General features: G+C 39.9%; 1 protein-coding gene across 1 annotated transcript in view; it reads left to right on the top strand.

The window, feature by feature from the left end:
• cd2ap (CD2-associated protein) overlaps window positions 1–20910 on the top strand; it is a 66462-nt gene that overhangs the window by 4243 nt on the left and 41309 nt on the right. The window contains exons 2-6 of the mRNA XM_063901985.1: window positions 10213–10370; window positions 15586–15763; window positions 17401–17501; window positions 18783–18909; window positions 19991–20169. Coding sequence (XP_063758055.1) covers window positions 10213–10370; window positions 15586–15763; window positions 17401–17501; window positions 18783–18909; window positions 19991–20169 — 743 coding nt within the window. The remainder of the gene's footprint in view (window positions 1–10212; window positions 10371–15585; window positions 15764–17400; window positions 17502–18782; window positions 18910–19990; window positions 20170–20910) is intronic.

The raw sequence follows: 20910 nt of genomic DNA, 5'->3' as shown, positions 1-20910 counted from the left end.
TTGAGTATTCCCCCCCCTTTCTTTTTCTGCCTTCCTTCCTCTCCCACACCTCTCCATCCCCTGTTACATCCTCCTGTCTGTCACTGACTTATACAAGAGCCATATTGTACAAACTCTTTACCTGGACGCATTGTGTTGGGATAGGAAAACAATAACCTGGAAGTTCCTTTCCTTCTGCTGAACCCTGACCCGGCACGCAGACAGGAAGTACATTTGCTGTGCTCAGTTTAATCCCTACACTCTTAGAACATAACTAAACTTAAATTTAGAGACTGATATATTTCAACTGACTCTCATTTCCTTTAAATACCACCGTGTCGTTTGGTAATTGACACTTAGGGGAGGACAAAGAAAGATCGACCGTAACTCTTAAGAAGAACTCAACTCAAAACAAGAGTGGGCATGATCGAGGTATGCTGAAGAGACAATACAGACATCCCACGCACACATAGACACACTTATTCTTTGCCTTTCTCAGAAACTACAATGACAGCAAGTTGTAGATAATTCAGATTGAATAAGGTACTTGCATTTAGGATACAGTGTAAACATTGTGCTATAGAAATGTGTCCATTGATACAGCGGTATTCTCACAGGATCTTGCGTTCCCCTGACTCCAGCTGCTACGCAAGGTTACCTGATTTGGGCTGACATACCAAATCTCGATACCACAGAAAAAAACAGAACAATAAATTCTATTTAATTCAACATGCGCTCCTTTTTTCACATTATAATTCTCTTTCTAATATATATTATGTATTGATTTGAAAAGCTCTCCTTCAAACTTCAATAAGGTTCTCACCCCAATTTTTTTTAAGATGACATTTGAACTTATCACTATAATGTTTTAGTCAAATACACATCTTAACCGGAAACATTTTGATCACACCCAACTTTCAATCAATAGCACCTCCGATAACAGCAGATAAAAGCGTTAATTAGCTTCCAATTTCAAAGCTGATGTGTGGTGTTTAAAGTGTAGCATTGTCAGGGAAATGTGTGTTTGGCTGAGGGAAATTTAAAAAGAGATGATGCGGTGACAGCAAACAGCTGTCGTGGAAAGAAAACCTGAGGTCCAGGCTGCATGGCCAGGTTTTTTGATTTAGCAACCAATAAGCAGAATAAAATGTAAATGTATTTCATTTTAAGTTTCACAAGCAGTGTCTTTGGTTCATGTGAAAACAAGAACTTTAACATTCTCAGAATTTTGGCAACGACCTAATACAGAAGTAGCTTTCTGTGACATATTTAAAAACGTTTACCCTTTTGAAAGTCTGTTGAGCATGTGAAAAGAAGCCATACAGATACACAAGTACAATGTTGTTTATTTTAATCCTACCAGGACTGGAAAAACACTTATTAAGATCAGCTATTTACATGTTCACACTTCTCTCTCTTCTCGTCATTCTGCAGCAATCTGCTGAGATTATTTTGAGCAGTGACGTAAGCACATTTCTTTTATTTGCCTCTTGGAAAAATGCTCTGAGTGAATACATCATAAGTATAGACGCAACTCCTAACCCACAGCAGCTGGTATATTGTGCTCCGTCTGCTACGTCAGCAAGCTGCAACCATCTGCAAGAGCACCGTATTTGCAGCATGCATAGCAGAGAAACACTGAGTCCCTTCTTCTTTGAAGAATCTTAAAGTTTGGTTTTGTCCCATTGTTAATGGCAGGGATCGAAACATGGTTCTGTTTTTTAATGCACAGTGACACGCTATTTGTGAACAGAGTTTGTGGAATGTTGCACTGAGCATGTTTCAGGCCCATGGTTCTGTGTTGTGACTCCTTTCATCACTCCCCTTTTGCCCAGCTGCAGGCAAATATGTCAGGAATCCTCAGCCGCCACTCCCCAGGGCCCAGGTGTCATGCCTCTGTTAAAGGAGTTAGCAGGTTTCCTAGTGTGTGTTCCGGTGTACTGCTTTTTTTCTCTTTCACTCCTTCTTTCTACCATCATCTCTCAGTACTCCTTACACCGGTCCACATCAGAGACCGGTTAACTTTCGTTTCCCTTTTTTCCTGGTGCTCCATAAACCTGTGGGCGGTGCCAAATAATCCTTCGGGTAGTTTCTTGGCAGTGCGGTTTGTATCGGTCTAAAGGTCAATATGAAACATATATTGCATCGTAAGAGCCACTTTTCTCTATTGCTGTATCATGCAGTGAAGCACAGGGACATTTCTCTGTGTATACGGTAATACTTATACATAAACACAATGAAAGGTACAATTGTAAAAAAGGAGCAAATATAGAATATGTTAGGCCAATAGCAGCATATCTACTACATCAAAGAAGAAGCGGCTCCTCAGTGCTCCATCTAGTTGTTTTAGAAAGAGCACATTCATTTATTACATCAAATTTCAACTTGGCCGATTATCACGCCTGATTTAAAAGTATATTTTAGAGTGCTAATACTATTTAACTGCTCTTTTTACATCGAGCATCAAAGATCTGACCTTGAACTGAGGACAGGTTTCAGGGTTTTTCTAGAAAAATATAGTGGCACCAACGTCACTTCTGGTCAAAATGAAGGCCTGTCCACCTTTCGGCGAAAATAATACATGAGAGCTAAGCAGAAAATAATAGTTTCTTCATGTCTTAAAGCAACAAATAAATCCAGAGTTACGGTTTCTTTACGTCCGCTACAGAAAAAAGGAGAGTAAAAGAAAGAATCTAGTTCAGATACAGTTTGAGTGTAAGCCTGCTGCCTGCCACAACCGGACATCCATCCCCGTTTATTCTCCTTAAAAACAAATCTGTCTCTGCCGCCTGACGCTCTATTTGACTCAATATTTTTGAATTATTGCACCGTTTTTGACAAGCAGTAATGTTGTTTTCTGGGGTCGCTTCTTTTTTATTTGACAGGGGAAATGGACATTTTGGTATGAGGGCGTTCGCTGACAGTAAGAGGGCGCAGCGCCCCTGTTAACCGGTTTAGACAAAACACCGAGGTATTATCCAGAGGTTTCGATTGTGTCATGTTTATTTGATGCGCATTATTCTTACATGATTTCATCAGACACATCTTGAATAATGTCAGAAAATGTTAAGCAAAATATTTTCAAGATGTCAATGAACTCTTGAAGAGAGATTCAAGTACCCTCCAGCTCTTCATTCTTAGGTTATGCATCTCATCTCTTTCTTTGACAGACTTTTGCCTCTTGCTCTTCTCTCATCATCTGCTTGACAGCACACCATTTAGTGGATGTGCTTTTGGCCACAGTGCTTTTGGCTCTTAGCTCCTTGACCTATTTTCTGCGTTGACGGCAGGACAGCAGAACAACTCTTGCAGCGATGTTGTGGCTGCTGCTTGCCTGCTTATCATGTTGTTGTGTTTTAAAGCTGTAGATCTTCTGACGTTCAACAATACGCTCAGATTTGAATGCAATTAGAATTCAATTTCACATCAGTGACTTCTTCCCAGTGTACTACATATGTGTCATAGTATGTTGTCATCATACTGTACTTGTGTACAGTCTAGCAGGCCTTCTGACCCATATACACACTGACACATTTACACTGATGTTCCTACGGAGAGATGCATGCAAGCCAGCTTCCTGCTCTAGCTTTGAAAGCTGTGTGCTGTTTATTCAATTAGAGTGGTTTCACAATTTTATTCTAAATTAAAATCTATCTAAATAATAATCTGAATGAAAAGCAGGATCGACGTTTCCACCACTATTTGAATTTCCTTCCACCCCCAACTACTTGCAACAACAACAACAACAACAACATTTAAGACGACACAACCAAAGCTGCATAAAGAGATCAGGGTCGGTGTGTAGGCGGGGTCCCTGTGAGATTTTTTATCAGTTGTGCATTAAGCCAAAATACAAATTCCTGGGGCACATAGAGCATTCTCACTTCTGTTTTTCTTAAGCCCCTCCTCAGATTTGCTCCATCAAGGCTGGTCTTGGCACAGTCAAATGAATACAGATGGAAAATAACTCTGGATTAGTCTTTTTAGAGCATTAACAACTCTTCAGGGCTCGTCCTGGGTATTTTATTTGCAGACTCTTCCTTACTTTTCGTGCTCATGAAATTTAGATTCTCAGTTTTTTTCCTTCATTAGTCAATCAATTATTTAGGCAGGAATCCCCCTTCTGCTGCTTGAATTTAGCAAACCAGCAGGAAGTTTGCTCCCGACACACATACACACTCGCACACACACCACCTGCACATTTTTGGCTTGTGTTTAATGCATTTAGAAAGACATTTCCTCTGAGGAACAAACCAAGACCACTTTGTCCACTGCTGATGTAACACAGGCCAACACCCATCGCTCCCTGCACTCATTCAGGAGCAGCCAGTTTGTGGGAAGAATGTCTGACTACTAGAAGTGACCATTAGAGTTCAACCAAGTTCAAACAGCTTGTCCAAATACTCTGCCAGAACCACGTCACACTGGCTTTTTTTTACCCAGACTTCCTTTGTGTGTTTTAAATGTTGATTGCGGACTGAGATCAACCTGAACATCTCACTTCTCTGCATCAGTGGAGATGTTTTCTGATCATATCTGCAGCATTTCTGATTGGCACATCCTTCTGCAACTTCACAATAAAGATGCAACTAACAATTATTCGTTCTGCCGATACAGATTGCGTATTCTCTGTGTGAAATATCCACCAATACACACAGCCAGTTGATATCTCTAATTCTGTTGCCATAACTAGCCCTTCTAGAGATTTCAACAGTCAATGAAACAGATACATTGGTACCTAGTCGTCATTCTGAAAGCGTGATGGTACTCCTTTATCTACAGTACTGCAGATACTGTAGGAACTGTAGGTACTGTCAGAGCTTGAGACATTTGGCGGTGGTGGTGTAGTCCGTAGGGACTTGGCTTGGGAACCGGAAGGTCACCGGTTCAAGTCCCAGGAAAAACCAAGTGCTCCTGAGGTGTCCCTGAGAAAGGCACCGTTCATTACTCTGCTCCCCGGGCGCTGTACACATGGCAGCCCGCTGCTCCTAACTCTAGGGTGGGTCAAAAGCAGAATGTACATTTCCCCTCTGTGGGACCATTACGCGTGCCTCCTTCTTGTTGTTGGCACCTTGTCCTGTGTGTAAAGTCAGTGTCAACTTTATCCTTAATAATGCACCGTCCCCAATTGTCCGAACAACAAATCCTAAAATGATCATGATGAGAGCAAGATATTTTTTAGCGGTTGGGAAGTTGAGAAAGTTCCATGGAGTTGCATAATGGTGCGTTCAGGCTCTGATGCCAACTGCAGCCTGTACTCCATTTTAATTGGCCAAAGGCAATTCTAAAAGTGTGCTTGTTTAAAATATACATAACAAATACATTACGCATTTGTGTTAGTAAGACCAATTTTCATGGAAATTCCATGAATTTAAGTTGAAAACATGTTCAAATAAGTCTTGGTTGATAAAACAAAAGCTCAATAACTTATTTACATAACAAGCTTAAAATACAGCCTTCACATTTCCCCGTATGATACACAATCTGAGGCTTCTGTTTTGAGGAATGAGCTGCAGACAACAAAATAAGTCGAACCCTACGGAGAGCTGTGATGTAGGCTGTTTTTCTTAAAGCAGATTCAAGTATCAAGCATCGTTTCCCTATGTTTGATTGATTTTGCTCCTAACTTAACTTATGAGTCGATATACCTCACCTCTGGCCCGGCCCTTCGTATGTTTTTCTGTATGTGGCCCAAAGGTCAATAATAATGTTATCATGATTTGTATTTTGCAATCTCGTAAAATGTTGTTTTTTGGCCAGAAACTTGTAATACACTGCACTGGTTTGAAAAACTAACAATTGCTTAAGTAACATTTTATTATATGTGTGTTCAAGATATGATAAGTGAGCAAAAATCCAAACATTGTGTTTAAGTCGGTGTATGGTGTTTAGAGGGGATTTGTGTGTGTGTGTGTGTGTGTGTGTGTGTGTGTGTGTGTGTGTGTGTGTGTGTGTGTGTGTGTGTGTGTGTGTGTGTGTGTGTGTGTGTGTGTGTGTGTGTGTGTGTGTGTGTGTGTGTGTGTGTGTGTGTGTGTGTGTGTGTGTGTGTGTGTGTGTGTGTGTGTGTGTGTGTGTGTGTGTGTGTGTGTGTGTGTGTGTGTGTGTGTGTGTGTGTGTGTGTGTGTGTGTGTGTGTGTGTGGCTGTATGTGTGTGGTTACAGAAAGTCCCTCTGCTCCATATCCAATTATCCGTCAGATGCCCCGTTAACTCAGCAGAGTGTGACTCCCATGTTTTGTTTACTACAGCAGACCATATCTCTTCCTGTGGTTCCATGGACAGATACTCCCAAATTACTGTCTGGGGCCTTGGCTTAGTTGTGAGTATTGCTCAACTTGTGTTGGGTTTTTTCCACGCTTTGTGTCTAGACTGTTGGTCTAAGTGTAAAGTAGACTGGTCTTTCTGTTGGTTTGGTTAATCAGTTGGTAGAATAGTTGCTCTTGTGTGACTGAATTATCTTCAGCTTCAAAATCGCTGGTGTGAACAGAAAAAGCTCTTCTTAATCTGCCTTCACATGACCAGCAGAAAAAAGTATATGTGCATTTCACTTGCATTCAGTGTCTCAATCCTCATGTCGTTTTTGCTTCTGCTTAAATTCTTAACACATGTTTTTGCATGTTAGGCCATACAGATAGCTCTCATGACCCATTTGGACGCTCCCCCCCAGATTGAAAATGTGTTAGTTTTAGTCAGACGGACGTCACAGAGGCAGTCACTCACTTGAGTTGCTGGTACTGCGCTCGCTACATCGTTACACACCATTTATGGTCGTCTTGAAAAGGGCACAACACTTCCGAACCATCACCTGTTGCCATCTCGACGTAAAATAAGAACTACGTGAACTCACTACATCAATTGCTACGTAGCACTTAACTAGATCATGGATGTATAAATAATAACTAGATCCTTTGTCTCCGGCCAGTGAACTAACAGGTCTTCTAGAATACCCTGGAACCGTGGGAAAATCTGAAAGAATACGCCCATCGGCTACAAATCAATATATGATTGGTTGATCAAATTGTCAATCCAAACGTACGCTCTCATTTAAGGGCCAGGGCATTCTATCGAGGATATAGAATACCCTGGCTGACGGATATTCTTCCCAGAGACCCAGAAAAATATCTGATTGGTTGCATTTTTTTCCTAACACAAAACCACTGAAATGCGTAGTGCACGGAAGACAAACAAATCAACGTAACACCCAAATATTACAGATCAACAACACAGATACGCATCTCATTTATTCATTTGATTTAAATGTTATTACATTTTAATTGTATAATTAATTAGATTTTTAATTTGTTGTATCTGAGGGTTGCAGGGTATTGTCTGAATACCTTGAAGGCCCTGACGGTTCACCACTGATTTTTCATTCACAGAGCTGTGCATGTATTTGTGATAGGCTTTCAGTGCAGGGCATATAATAATTGACATTTATTTTTATGTTTAGTCTAATACATAGCCTATTCCTTAAGTTGATGTACTAACTGCAGACAGAACTTTTAAAAATGTGCCTCTAAAGCTGGGAACAGTTATTGGTATCTGATATGTAGTCCTATTATGTAATGATATCGTTTTGATTTGCCATTATCATAATCATTTTCTGCCCTAAAAAGCCTGATTCAATTCATAATCATTCTATAGAACAATGTGACCTTTGCGTTCACTATTGTTTTGTGTTGACACTCTTACTCCTTACTTGCAGACATCTGGTTGTCTTGTTTGAGTCCACAGGAACACAGAGCAGGCAGCTAAGGCCTTACTGTGACGAGAGGCGTCGAACCAGCACCTGTATCTTGAGGTGGATTTGGGATGCATTTCAAAAATCTTAAATGCTGAGTGTTTGATGTAGAAGGGAGAGCTGCTCTGACATCATCGGTCAGGGCCAATTTCACCTTGGATGTTGGCCTAGACTGCTGTAGTGTTGGAGCCAAGGTTGGTGATGTCAGAGGGAGAGCAGAGCGACACACACACTCAATCACTGACAGTCGAAACAGCCACATACACACCAGCAGTTAATCCTTTACAGCTTGGCCATTATACTGTATCTGTGTTTGAGTGTGTCACCCTCATGTTTTTGTTTTGGCTGTGCTTGGTGTGAAAGCAGCCATGCCAGTTGAGTGTCTCCGCTATGAGTCAGGTCTTAAAGGGCCGTACCATGTAGTAAAATACCTCTCTACCAGTTATTCCTCTACAGCTGCCTTACTTTTAAAGGTCGCTCAACCTGCTGGACTGGAATCAGTCAGCCCTACACGATCTTAAATATCTGTTTGCATAGATTGTTTTTTGAAGTGTTTTTGATGTGTCTTCCAGTACAGCCAATGTTTATTTGTAGCTGTTTGAAACAGCCATAATATAGAAATGCATGATGTTTGGTCATTAACATTATAATCCTAATGGAGATGAATAATCAACATGAGTTCATGTTTCAGATAACCATTACTGTGTTGCAGCTTTGTACCGCAACAATCCTATAAATGAAGTATGCAGTAAAGCTGCAGAACATTCAAAGTCTTTAAACACCGTTGCTGTTTATATCTTTTCGTGCCTCAATCATTTTTGTTATTTCAAAAATATCAAGGAGGATTTTTTTGGTTATGGTGGAAACTGATGATTCGAATCATATGCTTTTTAAATTTTGACATATAGTACATGCACACACTGTGAAATGTGTCGTCTGCATACAGTATAACCCAATCTAGTTTTAAGAGCAGTGGGCAACTATTATACAGCGCCCAGGGAGCAGTGTGAAGGGCCGGTGCCCCTTGGGAGTGCCCAGGAAGTGAACTAGTACTAGTCCACGCTCCATACTTGGTATGACTTAAAGAAAAGCAGAAAACCTCCAGTTCCCAAGCCAAGTACAGGCTGATCCACTGCTGCACCACACACTGAGCTACTGCTGTCTGGTTCATTTAAATGGGATTTTCCAGCACTGCTACAAGAAGTATGTATACGTAACCAGCAATTGCATAGTGAACTAAAACATAAAACAGTCTTAGCAAATGATTGAATGTCTTGTAAACCATGTTAAAGGAGAAATTGCAAGATATTTGTGTTGGGGTTACATCAGACAAAAGAGATTCCATGGCTAAAGTCTCACTCGGCTTAGCATCAGAGCATGTCTGAAGTGAAGCCTTTTAGTTCATTAATTAAGTCTTTTTACTTCTCTTACTTCCATCGTGTTTCCTACCTGTTCAGATGGCAATGGTGAAATTGCAAACATAAGACTACTCAAGATGCTTTTGACCCTCGACCTATCTTGTTGCTTTCTATTTTTGGAATAATGTAACTGGCTGTGTAACTACTTTAAACATCACGGGAAAAGGTCAGGTTTTAATCTTTAAATCAAAACCACATCTTATCACTTACAGAGGCATCCATTCATCGTCAGAGCAGAGTCAATGGCTTTTTCTTTGAGCACTGCTATATTGAGTCTGGGTTTGTAAGATTTGATCAGTGGTCTGTGAGGCACATTTCTCTCAGCACAATAGACAGCATCTGTAAAGAATATTGACCCATCTGGTGCAATGTGCCAGCCATTCCTTCTTTTTTTTGCATTGTTAATACACATTCATTTGTTAAAACCTTTGTTGTTTTGGTTTTGTAGTTATTTTACAGGGTTAGGGTTGGATTGGTCTGAAAATGCATGTAGAAACTTTGCTCCTTTGTAGCTATTCTTATTATTGTAGGCTTTTTTAACTATTGAATTGCTCTTCTGTTTTCTTTACAAAATGCAGTCCCTGTTCTAAAATGAAATGGTCCCCACTCAGTTTGGAGTCAGTAATATACCCTGTAGTGGGGCTGAAATCCATACCAGATTATTTAAACGGCTGTATGAACATCTTTAAGAAACTGTATAATCCAGAATAATCAGACAATATGAAGATACTGATAGGAGATGGTTGTTTTGATGATTATTATTTGTTCATGTTAATATACTGTCAGTGTTTGTTTGTAGGCAGCAGTGATTGACAGACCATCTATTATTTAACAAAGGGCAGGTCAAATTAAGACTTTCTTCTCCCTGCTCCTTTCCATCATGGAATTGCTTAAAGTGTATATGTTTTGTATGAACAACAATAAATAAATGAAGACATGCTAGATGCTTGAAGAAATATGCGAAATTGACATTTGCTCCGTAGCGTTAGTGAAGATGTCACTCTTGATATGTTGTTAATTTGCTTTTCCTTCCTTCCTTTTCTTTTCCATTCCCTCCCTCCTCCTGTCCTGAGCAGAGGTCCTGGTGGAGTACGAGTACGAAGCGCTCCATGATGACGAACTGACCCTGCGACCCGGCGAGATCATCAAGAACGTGCGCTATATAGAAGAGGATGGCTGGATGGAGGGGGACCTCAACGGGAAGAGGGGGCTCTTCCCTGACAACTTTGTAAAGGTGAGCAAAACACACTACGTTTTCTCTGGGTTCGAAAAGAAGTCTATTATAGTGTTTTCTAAATCATTCTGTATGGCTCTATATTGTGTACTCTATAGAAACTCGGAAACTATGGACTGTTACAGTCTATTTAGATACTATATCTAAAAAACAAATCCCAGTGTGGGATTGATAAGGTACTTCTCTTATGTTGATTTGTGTTTATTTCTATTTGTATTCGTCTGCAATGTCTTTTTTACATACTGCTGTAACCAAAACTTTCCAAATTTGGGATAAATTAAGTATATCTTAGTTAATCTTATCTAATTTAATAACCCAAAAACTGTATGATTGTCCAATTTTACATTTCTGACAGTCCTTGAATGCTTAAATCGGGAAAAGTAACCAAATTGAAGCTTTAAAATTGTGATACAACAAATTCAATTAATTTAAATGGTCAAATTAAATCATGGAAACACAGAACCGACAGGATAAGTTGGAAGATGACGTTGGAAAAACAGTAAAAAGTAGTTGAATATATATATAAAGCATCATCTAGTATACTTCTAGCATTTAGAGTGCCCATTCTGGAATATTTGTCTCCATATTCATATCGATATCACGTAAAATATCTACAGCTTGAAAGTCTGTGTTCTGTGTGGGATATCTACACATGCACCATGAAAAGATTGGCCACAGTGCATCTTCTCCCATCTCTTCCCTTCTGTCTTTAAACCCTCAGTTCCCGGTCATTGCTCTCTTAGTTTTCCCAGTCTGTAATCCTGCGTAGTGAGATAGGTAATCTGCTAAACAGCCTGGCACAGTCACTGAGCTGGGATAGTTAATCCTCTAAAGAGCTCGCTGGCTGATTGAACTTTGCCCCCGACTGCGTTACTGTCGCCTGAGATGTTGTCCTCTTCCTGCTTCCTTTATATTGTAGCTGATCGGCCGGGGGGGCATAAATCATGTCTGGGGGGGAGATGGTAAGGAGAGCTTCATTATAGTAACTCAGGAGTGACATGAATGTATCTTGTGGTTGAAGGGCCTTTGACATAATGTGGTTAATCAATGGAAGAGGGTTAGGAGGGAAGGAAGGCATGTTTTTGTGTGATTTATACAAGTTGTGTTATGTGTATATATTTATATATGTAGGGTTTCTGGGTTTTATCTGACAGTGTGTGTGTATATAAGAACCATGTTGATGGGACGTTCTCAGCCTTTGTAATGTTATATGTTTTAATAGCTCAGCTCAAAAATGTTGATATTGATATTGTCCGTTTTTTTGGGGGGGTTGATCATGCTTTAAGTTTCAGGACCAATGGATGTTGGCCTAGATAACATTTTGAACTGACCAATGTTGGTTTTCAAAAAGCTGACTTTTCCAAATGAAACAGATCACTTTTGAGTGTTCAGTGTTCCAAAACAAAAGTATAATGTTGTCATGGACGAAGCTGTAGGCAGCCCCTGAGACTCAGATAAACGTACTTAAAAATGTAGTTGGATAAGACATAAAGAAATAGGCCTACAGTATAAACACATCCATGTGTTCAAAATGATCTGTGTTATAAAGAATGATGTCATCAAGGCATATAGATTATTTGTAAAGTACTTTAGTGTGTACAGTTTAAAAAACTCCCATCAATCATGTGGATAATGAGGCTGGTAACATTATAATCACAGCGTGCTGCGGCTGACTGGATCACAGATAACTTCCCTCCGCTACAGGCCGTTTCTCAATAAAAAACTATAGAAGGAGGAACCCCTCGTGGTCCCACGGACCCATTCTGCATTTGACCCATCGTAGTGTTAAGAGCAGTGGGCTGCCATATGTACGGTGCCCGGGCAGCAGTGTAGGGAACGGTGCCTTGCTCAGGGACACCTTGGTAGTACTTGTTCTTTCTTGGACTTGAACCGGTAACCTTCTGGTTCCCAAGCCTCTACCGACTGCGTGCGAGCAATAATAACCAATTATACTTTGAATGACTGTTACAGCAAATTCCTGAAAAACTAAAAGAATGAAGCAAGCTAATATTATTATTTTAGCCTATCTTAAAAACGTTGAAAGGGCTCAGTGCTTAGAGGTAATTCTTTTAATTGGACCTCATGGGTGGAGAGATTATCCCGAACCTCAACATATGTTAAGGGTAAAAAAAGAAACAGCAATTACTGGATAATGGAAAACCTTTTTACAGAGGACATATTATTTTAATTTTCAGCTTCTACACGGACATGTCTCCATGCTTTAATGTTCAGAAAGCTCTTTATTTTTCTCATACTGCCTGTGCTGCAGCACCTCTTTACACCCTCTGTCTGAAACCAGAGCCCAGTCTGCCCTGATTGGTTAGCTGGCCAGCTCTGTGATTGCTCAACAGCTTAGTGATGTCCCACCCTTTAGCCTATCACATAGGAGTCCACTGGAGGCATTTCAGGCAGGGAGGTGGGGGGAGTGTGTGGGAGAAAAACTCCCTCTGGAGGGAACACAGGGATTTTAGCTTTTGCAGACCATTTACATGCACATCAATTTATATCACACTACAGGAGAGGGGAACTCCAAAAAACAGAGCACTTTAAACGCATACTACACAGAAAAACATGCATGTATTTGTTTTCTGCTCATATATTATTTAGAATTATTCATAAGTTTGCCCTTCTAATAACACAGTCCTCTCATCCCTTTTGTTGCATCCCCTGTTGGTGATAGAAGTCTATTTATATTGGAGGAAGACAATCAAGCGATCCTCCTGAGCCACTGATTGTGATTATAAAAACTATAAAACTGCCAAACTGATATTTATGTCCCCCTCTCAGACACTTAAACACTTCCAGAGACTCACAGCCAGCTTCCCCCTTTGTGTTTATTTTTTAAATGAATGTTTGTATTGTTCTGGCTGAGCTCACTTCTTTAACCATATCAAACATGTCATGGACAATTCCTGTGTGGGCTGAGTATGCTGGAAGAAGTGATCCACAGATATCTCAGCAGACACCCCCCCTCACACCTGACTTCAGTGTTGTTAGTTCACTTCATACAGACACCTGAGAGTAGTGGAAGCACTTCCTCAGTGCTCACATTTATCTTACACTTCTTTTTTTGCTGTTTTCCTGCCAGCTGTCTCTCTGTGGATCTGCAGTTTGAGACTTAGAATGTTAATCGTTTTTCTTCTGCGATGTTCAATTAGTGTTCCAGTTTTCATTGGTCTATGTGCCCTTTACAGCAATGGCTCTGTGAGATTTCGACTTCAGTGTAATCTACTAGCTAGTGTATTATCTAATGTCAAAAGCAAGGCAGTTGAGATAAAGGGCATTAAAATAAAATAATTAAAACTGCAATAAACGGGTCCCCGCACATTCACGCCTAAGGAGAATACTGGTGGGACGCCAGGGAACAATAAATTGGATCTGACAGCAGGCAGTGTGTCACCTGAGTGCATGCATCCCATAAGAGTCATGGGTTATGGAAGAGGGGCGGGGCTTCAGCAAACTGGTCAGGGCGACAGTAATAACACTGGAATTCTCTGCAGAGTGTTTATGACACATGGTTCATGGTTTAATACGGAAGTGGGGAAGGCCCAGTAGCTTCAACAGTTTTATTTTTACAGTTGTGTTTGCACTAAGGTCATCACAGACTCAAACCCACTGTGTTCACCTAATATAAACCTGATTAAAAAATAAGCATGTTACACTGAAAAATGGATTTATGTACACATCATGTATGTTTTTCCCGACTCTATTTGGTGAAGGTGCGATGTGGACTGCTGTGCATGGAGTTTCCTAGTAACCAGCACAATGCTGCACTGAGCCCCTACACACAAAATTGTTGTTATGGGCTTTTTCTGCTTCTCTTCAGCTCACCAGATAAGAATGCTCACACACTTTTCACTTCCCCATGTTATCTGAAACTGATGCATATTGTTTCACATGTTACTATTCCACTTCAGTCTTGATACATCCTACAACTCACTTGCTAAAGACAGATGTTTAAAAACCTACATTTAAGTTTCTATTAAAAGGCTTTTTGATCTAGTATGTGTAATGTCACCTTTACCACTCTGACCTACGTGTGTCTCTGATTTATTCTACACGTGTTGTTTTTGAACTCATTTATATTTAAGTAGATGTGGTGTTTGGTAATACATTTCTGAGGAAACTGTAATTAAACCACGGCTACAACAGAAAGCATGTATGTAGCTTTGTTCGCCACAAAGTCATCCCCAAAATAACACAATATCCAACTTCTTCATTTCAATGTTTTAAATAACTTTATCTGGGTAACTTCCCTTCAATGTATTGTACGGTGTCCTAATCTTAAACATAAACAAATCTTAGTTAAATGCGAGAATACTATTGGAGTTTGAGTAGTACATGCATTCATATTTAAAGTCAAGTTAAGAATGAAAATAATTGACGTCTTGTACTGTAGGAACAGTCCCTAACAATAATCCAACTCAAAATTTCACCACGGGTTTTCTTCCACACATTTGTTTTTAGACGAGGTAAAATTTTGTCGGAAAAAAGAAGGTGAAAAAACAAACAATATTCAATTCTGTTCTGTGCTTTAAATACCAACAAACACCTCCAAGAACAATACATAGTCTGGTTGTTAAACACTCACTGAATGGCCTGAGGTGTGTGTGTGTGAGGAATGGCTGCAGTGCTCAGTGTCTCTTGCCTAATTCTGAATATTAATGCTTTTTTTCTGATCGGCTCCCAATCAACTCTTCATTAAGGTCAAATACATGTCATTTAAGCGCGTCCGGTGGTGCAGATTAGCTCCAAGAGGCAGATGTGCCACTGATATGAAGCGTAGCTGCAGCGCATTGCTATAACACTACTTCTCTTTGGTGATAACATATAACGTGTCATGTCTAATAATAGTTGTTTTGTTTGAAGCACTCCTGCAGACACTCCCCTGACTTAAAGCCTGTTGTGTTAGTAAAGCATAATTAATGCAATTCTTTGTTCTTTAATTTGTTATTCATTTAGGTTGAGAGACCACTTTAGCCAGTTAATCTATAAATAACATAGATGGACTGATGAAATGCAATGCTACTTTGCTCCAGTGAATCCTTGGTTCTGATTGGATGGTTTACTTTAGGATCCTTACTATGGTTTTTGACAATTATGATAAAACATTATCTTTATTAAAGGGACCAAAAGAATCATTTAAAAACCAGGAGGAAACCAGCCTTCTGACTTATTCCGGTGTCTCTGGTGTCTTTTTTATTTTTATTTTTAGGAAGTGAAGAAGGAATCCAAAGAGGTCAAGGAAACAAAGCCTGAGCCGAAAGAAGAAGCCTCTCTGCCTCTGAGGAGAGAGAAGAGCGCCGGAAACGTGGCCAACCTGGTCCAGAGAATGAGCACCATCGGCATCCCGACCGGGGGCTTCCTGCCTCAGCCACCCGCTGCTTCAAAGAGTAAGACACAGCAGTAACACATGAATGATTGCCTGGATGAGAAGTGGGTCAACACTTATTAGCAAATATAGTTCCACCTGTATGTGCTGTGTGTGGGCTCATGCATAGTAGCACCGTGTCCAGTCTAGCTCAAAGATCCTATCATGAGTTTTTCTTTGTCTTCTCCAACCTAGCTACAGTAACTAGGTTTTGATTCTTACATAATGGCATGTTTTTTTTAGGATTTCCAAGTATAGAGTTCCAGTTAAGGGAAAACTCGAAACACTTACGCATTGTTAAAAGCTGCTAATGGTGATGTTTTCTGGATTCAAGCAATACAAGTTGGCCATTGATAAGACAACTGTGGCTCAGGATCCAGAATTGGTAAATCAGCGGTCTGATCCCTTTTCAAAGTCAAAAGTCAAAGTCAACTTTATTGTCAATCTTTAGTAAAAAAAATATATTTAGAAATATGTATAGAAATATATATATATATATATATATATACATACAAACCTGTACACCCAAACATGCACACATGAATCGGCATAAATAAAAGAACAACAGTCAATTAATACAAAATAACGCAAAATAAAATGTGTTGCAGGAATGAGTCCGTATAACCCGGAAATAATTCCTCATTTGAACTCGTTCTGGTGCTCTTATCTTAAAGTAAAGTAGATGGTCTTTTGAACGTGTTTTTGGTTAGAGGCCTGAAATAAGACCTGTGGTTAACACAAACTGAAGAGATGTTCACGTTTTGTTCTACGACAGTAAAGACGTTAGTAGTTGCCACTAAAACCTCACCATGCAGATCATTAGCCGCCTTTAGCTTAATGCTGGTGACGGGAAGTCAGGTGATTTGTGGTGTAGTCCAAACATAATTGTTTGACTCCTGGTGATTGCCTTTACTCTTCAGGAATCATCAAAGTGGTGTTAATGTGGGGAGATGATTAAATGACAAACATGTTTTCTGCAATATTTCCCAAATCAGATGGAAATATCCCATTTCTTTTTGTTGAGGAAGCCCTTGTGATGCTAACATCTGGGTGAGCCTACACAAATGTGTCATCACTGCACCACTATGTAGCTGGTACACATTAAAAGTCAGCCTACCTAAGTAACAATGAGCCAGAGTAGATGCTAACTTTGTGGCTAACCGTCTTCACTTTAATCAGCAGGCGGGAAGCAAGACATGGGAACTTATCCTGAGTCTTGAGAAGTTTTAGCTGTATACACTGACAAATAAACTGTATGTTACTGCCAGCTTCATATTCTCCTTCAGAGATCAGCTCAAACGCAGGCAGCATCTTCAGTTGCATTGTTTGAAGCTTCTTCAAACACATTCACATCAATTCTGTCTCTGCTTTAGGTTGTTGTATTTTCAGCTTGTTGAGCAGGGTGTGCCTGCTGCCTGCCACAGGCTCACCTTTGGAACATTCTCAGAGCTTGTTTTAAGGCTCTCCTGCTTCCTGGATTAACCCTATGCTTGCTTATCACCTGTCCCAGTTCTCACAACGCCCCCTTTTGACATTTTACCAGAGACAAAAATATGCTCCGAGCCCTTCCCTTATTTTATACATCTCAGACTGGCACACATGGGGCCATACAACAGGTTGGTTAACTAAACTGGTGTTCTGTTGAACTGCGTTCCACAGAGCCCAAGAGGAGACAGTGCAAGTCTCTGTTTGACTATCAGCCACAGAACGAGGATGAGCTGGACCTGAAGGTCGGAGACATCATCGACATCACTGAAGAGGTATTTCATGCTTTCACTTTCTACCATGGAAATGTCCAATATGTCCAGGTCACTTTAAGCTCTCCTTCTGATGAGAGTGCGTTTGGAGAAGCTAGTGGGAGTATAACTGTTTGAGATAATTGGTGACCTTTGAGTGTTTTGGATAAACAAAACCAGATTTTGGTCTGTCATTTGAAACACTGTAATAGGTGTAAAACTAAAACCATTTAATGCATTTACCCACTGACTACAGTCCAACTGTTAAATAGTTATCTGCGGTGCTGCAAGTCAGAACAAGTGCCAGACAGGACCGTTTTTAAACTGTATGCAACAAGAAGTGCTTATAAAGTGAAAGGGATATGTGTGTGGAAAAATATGCTATAATATACCTGCAAACATTTCAATTGTTGTATTCTTTATTATTTATGTGGCATGGGTTGGTATGTTTCTTTTACAATAAATAGTATTTTGATCATATGCAGCTCTGGAGAAAATGAAGAGACCATTCCACATTGTTTTTAAATCTGTACCTCTACATGTATGGCAGCCATTCTGTTGAATTCCAACACAGAGAACAATTTTCAGGAGTTTATAGAATACAATAAAAAATAAAAAAATTAACTGAAAGACGTATCTATAAATAATAAAACCAGAAAACTGATAATGCTGAAGTGGTCTCTTATATATTTCGGGGCTGTATGTGATTAAATACAGTACTTGTATAGTATCTGACTATGCATGTGAAGCATTAATGGCTCCAGTGGAATTTCAGGGGACTGTAAGGCTACTTTATAACATTTCATAACCAAAATGATTCGGCATATGCAAATTATTTTAAACACAGGAAACACCCAAATAATGTATTTTTGGATATGTAATGTGTATCTAAACATCACAACGAGAACAAATAGGTCTATAAGGAACTTCACTGAACAGGAAAGAGAGTTTAGTGTGCTTTTTTAGTCCATCGTTCAAACCCTCAAAATAAAGACGAGCTTTTGATTAAGTGCGTTTTAGGACACTCGGCTATAACATGACATTGGACATGGACAGGGGATTTGGACATACCTGTTCATTCACTAAAATTAAATTATTATACATTTACCTTGACTGTCCATCCTGGTTTCATGTATCTCTGCCAAATCAGATCTGCAAGAGATAAATACCAGAGTCATTGTCCTAGTGTCACTGCAAACAAAGCCAGAGGTTAGTGGGTGTGAGTGTTGTTTTTTTCCAGTAGGTTGCATTTCAAATGACACAAACATGACCATGTCTATGTCTCCTCATGTCCTCTCTGTGTAGGTCGAAGAGGGCTGGTGGAGCGGCAATTTGAACGGCAAGTCGGGATTGTTTCCCTCCAACTTTGTCAAAGAGCTGGATACCTCTGGAGAGGACATGGAGTCCAACGACACGGCGGTGGAGGAGACGGGTGAGATGGACCTCATTAATGTCAAGTTTGCAGCTAAGTTGGGATAACACCTTAAAAAAAGGTATGCTGGAAATGTGTGTTTGGTTAGGACGATACTAGAATAAGCTCAAGGCCAGTGCATTGGCTGGAATTAAACAAATTGTAGGATTTTCTGGTTCTTCTTAAATGTTAGTGAGTCTTTTTCCAATATGTCTCTCTCTTGGAGAACTGGTGAGACAAGATTTAGAAATTGTTGTTTTTCTTTGCATTATTATTGTCATGTAAGTGAAATGAAGCGTAGACACGGAGCTGTTTAGGTTGTTATTGCAGGACAGGTGAAACAGGTCTCAACAAGAAGCTTGGCTGAGCGTTCAATCTGCAGCTGGATGTTTCTAAGCCTTTTAGTCTGCTAGTTCTATGACTGGGAGCTACTGCTGTGTGTGGGGTGTGTGTGCACAGGTTAGGATCCACAGCTTGAGGTTAGATATTAAGGGATTACATATAAATGAGAACATATAGTGTTGTGTCAAATACCATAACTACGTTTCCCAAATCTGGTACATAGCTTGCGTGGGAATCTTGATCACTCATCACGCTGCCTCGCTGCAAATTATCCCGCTTATTACACAGCTACACACCAAATAAACCAACGAGATATTTTACAGTATTGTTTAACACGATTTTATTGATTTTAAATGACTTGTTCCTGATAAAATGAAAGTTGTACATTCCACGCCGTACCACCAGCTGGAACTGCGGCGACAGCAATGTAACTCAAAATGAAGGACGTTTTCTGAGCTGTCCAAATCTGTTCACATGTTCTTTTCAGTTGTGAACAATGTGAGAACATATCATTGTGTGTCAAATATCATACCTTCATTTCCCATCATGCTTCTGTTTTTTTGTATCAGGTCTGGAGTTTTCTAAACACTGCTACTAAGTTACTTATGACTCACAATTTTAGCACCTTCTTGTGGCTTAAAACAGAATAAAATGTGTATTTTTAAAGACAAATTCTAATCTATGGAGTATTGTAGCAGACGGCAAAGCAGTAAAGTTTGATTCTTAATTAAATCACCCTGTTTTATCCCCCCCCCTACAGATGGAAGTGGAATGGAAAGCGCCTCCATCCCCACATCCCCTCAGCCTGCCTCAGGGAACGGAGTTGTTGCTCAGCCGAAGAAGATCAGAGGCGTGGGCTTCGGAGATATTTTCAAGGAAGGCTCTGTCAAACTAAAGGTCCGCCTGCCGAGCCCCGACACGGAGGAGAGGAAGGGGAGAGTAAGTGTGACCCTACCTCTAAATATATACAGTATCTGTGACATAAGAGATGTTGATAGAGCTGAACTCAATAGAAAAGCATGATGTCCTTTTAATATAATAACGTATTTTACACAAAAAATGAGCAACATTTGGAGACATTGATCAGCACGCATTGAAGATAAATGCATTTTGCAGCTGATTTTTATTAAAAAGTTAAACGATGAAAACACAAACCCAATTTCCAAATTGACTAATTTTTTTCAGTGTAATGACACAGAGACTCATTAAAATGTCTGATGTACATTCCTCCTTTTTCCTAAAACTCCTTAAAAAGTGCAACAAAACAATCATTGTCATTCAATTCCAGCCTTTTTTTTTACACTTAAAGAGTTGCAGCCTTTATCAACATTCTGTAGTGACCTTAATTATTTTCTTTCCAACATTTAGATATATATTATAAAGTTCTGCACTCGCCATTTTTGTTCAGCCTTCCTGAGCGCTTAGATGTGAATATACCTTAATCACTGTAGAAATTGGAGGAGAAGCCATTTCTCGGCTGTCTCTTTCAAACGGAATCTATCCTAACCGAGACAGAAATCTGATTTGTTTGAGCGGATCGCGAGAGTAACCAGAGGCCTGTACGACGGAGCCAGTTCAACAGATCGATCACAAACATTGAGAAGCTTACAGACAGCACAGAGTCTGGAAAGTAAACCATCATGTTAGATCAACTTCAAACATCCATGACTCAAACACATA

This window comes from Eleginops maclovinus, chromosome 15 (assembly GCF_036324505.1).
Source record: "Eleginops maclovinus isolate JMC-PN-2008 ecotype Puerto Natales chromosome 15, JC_Emac_rtc_rv5, whole genome shotgun sequence".
Classification (NCBI taxonomy): Eukaryota; Metazoa; Chordata; class Actinopteri; order Perciformes; family Eleginopidae; genus Eleginops; species Eleginops maclovinus.
This window is presented reverse-complemented; position numbering and strand designations above follow the sequence as displayed.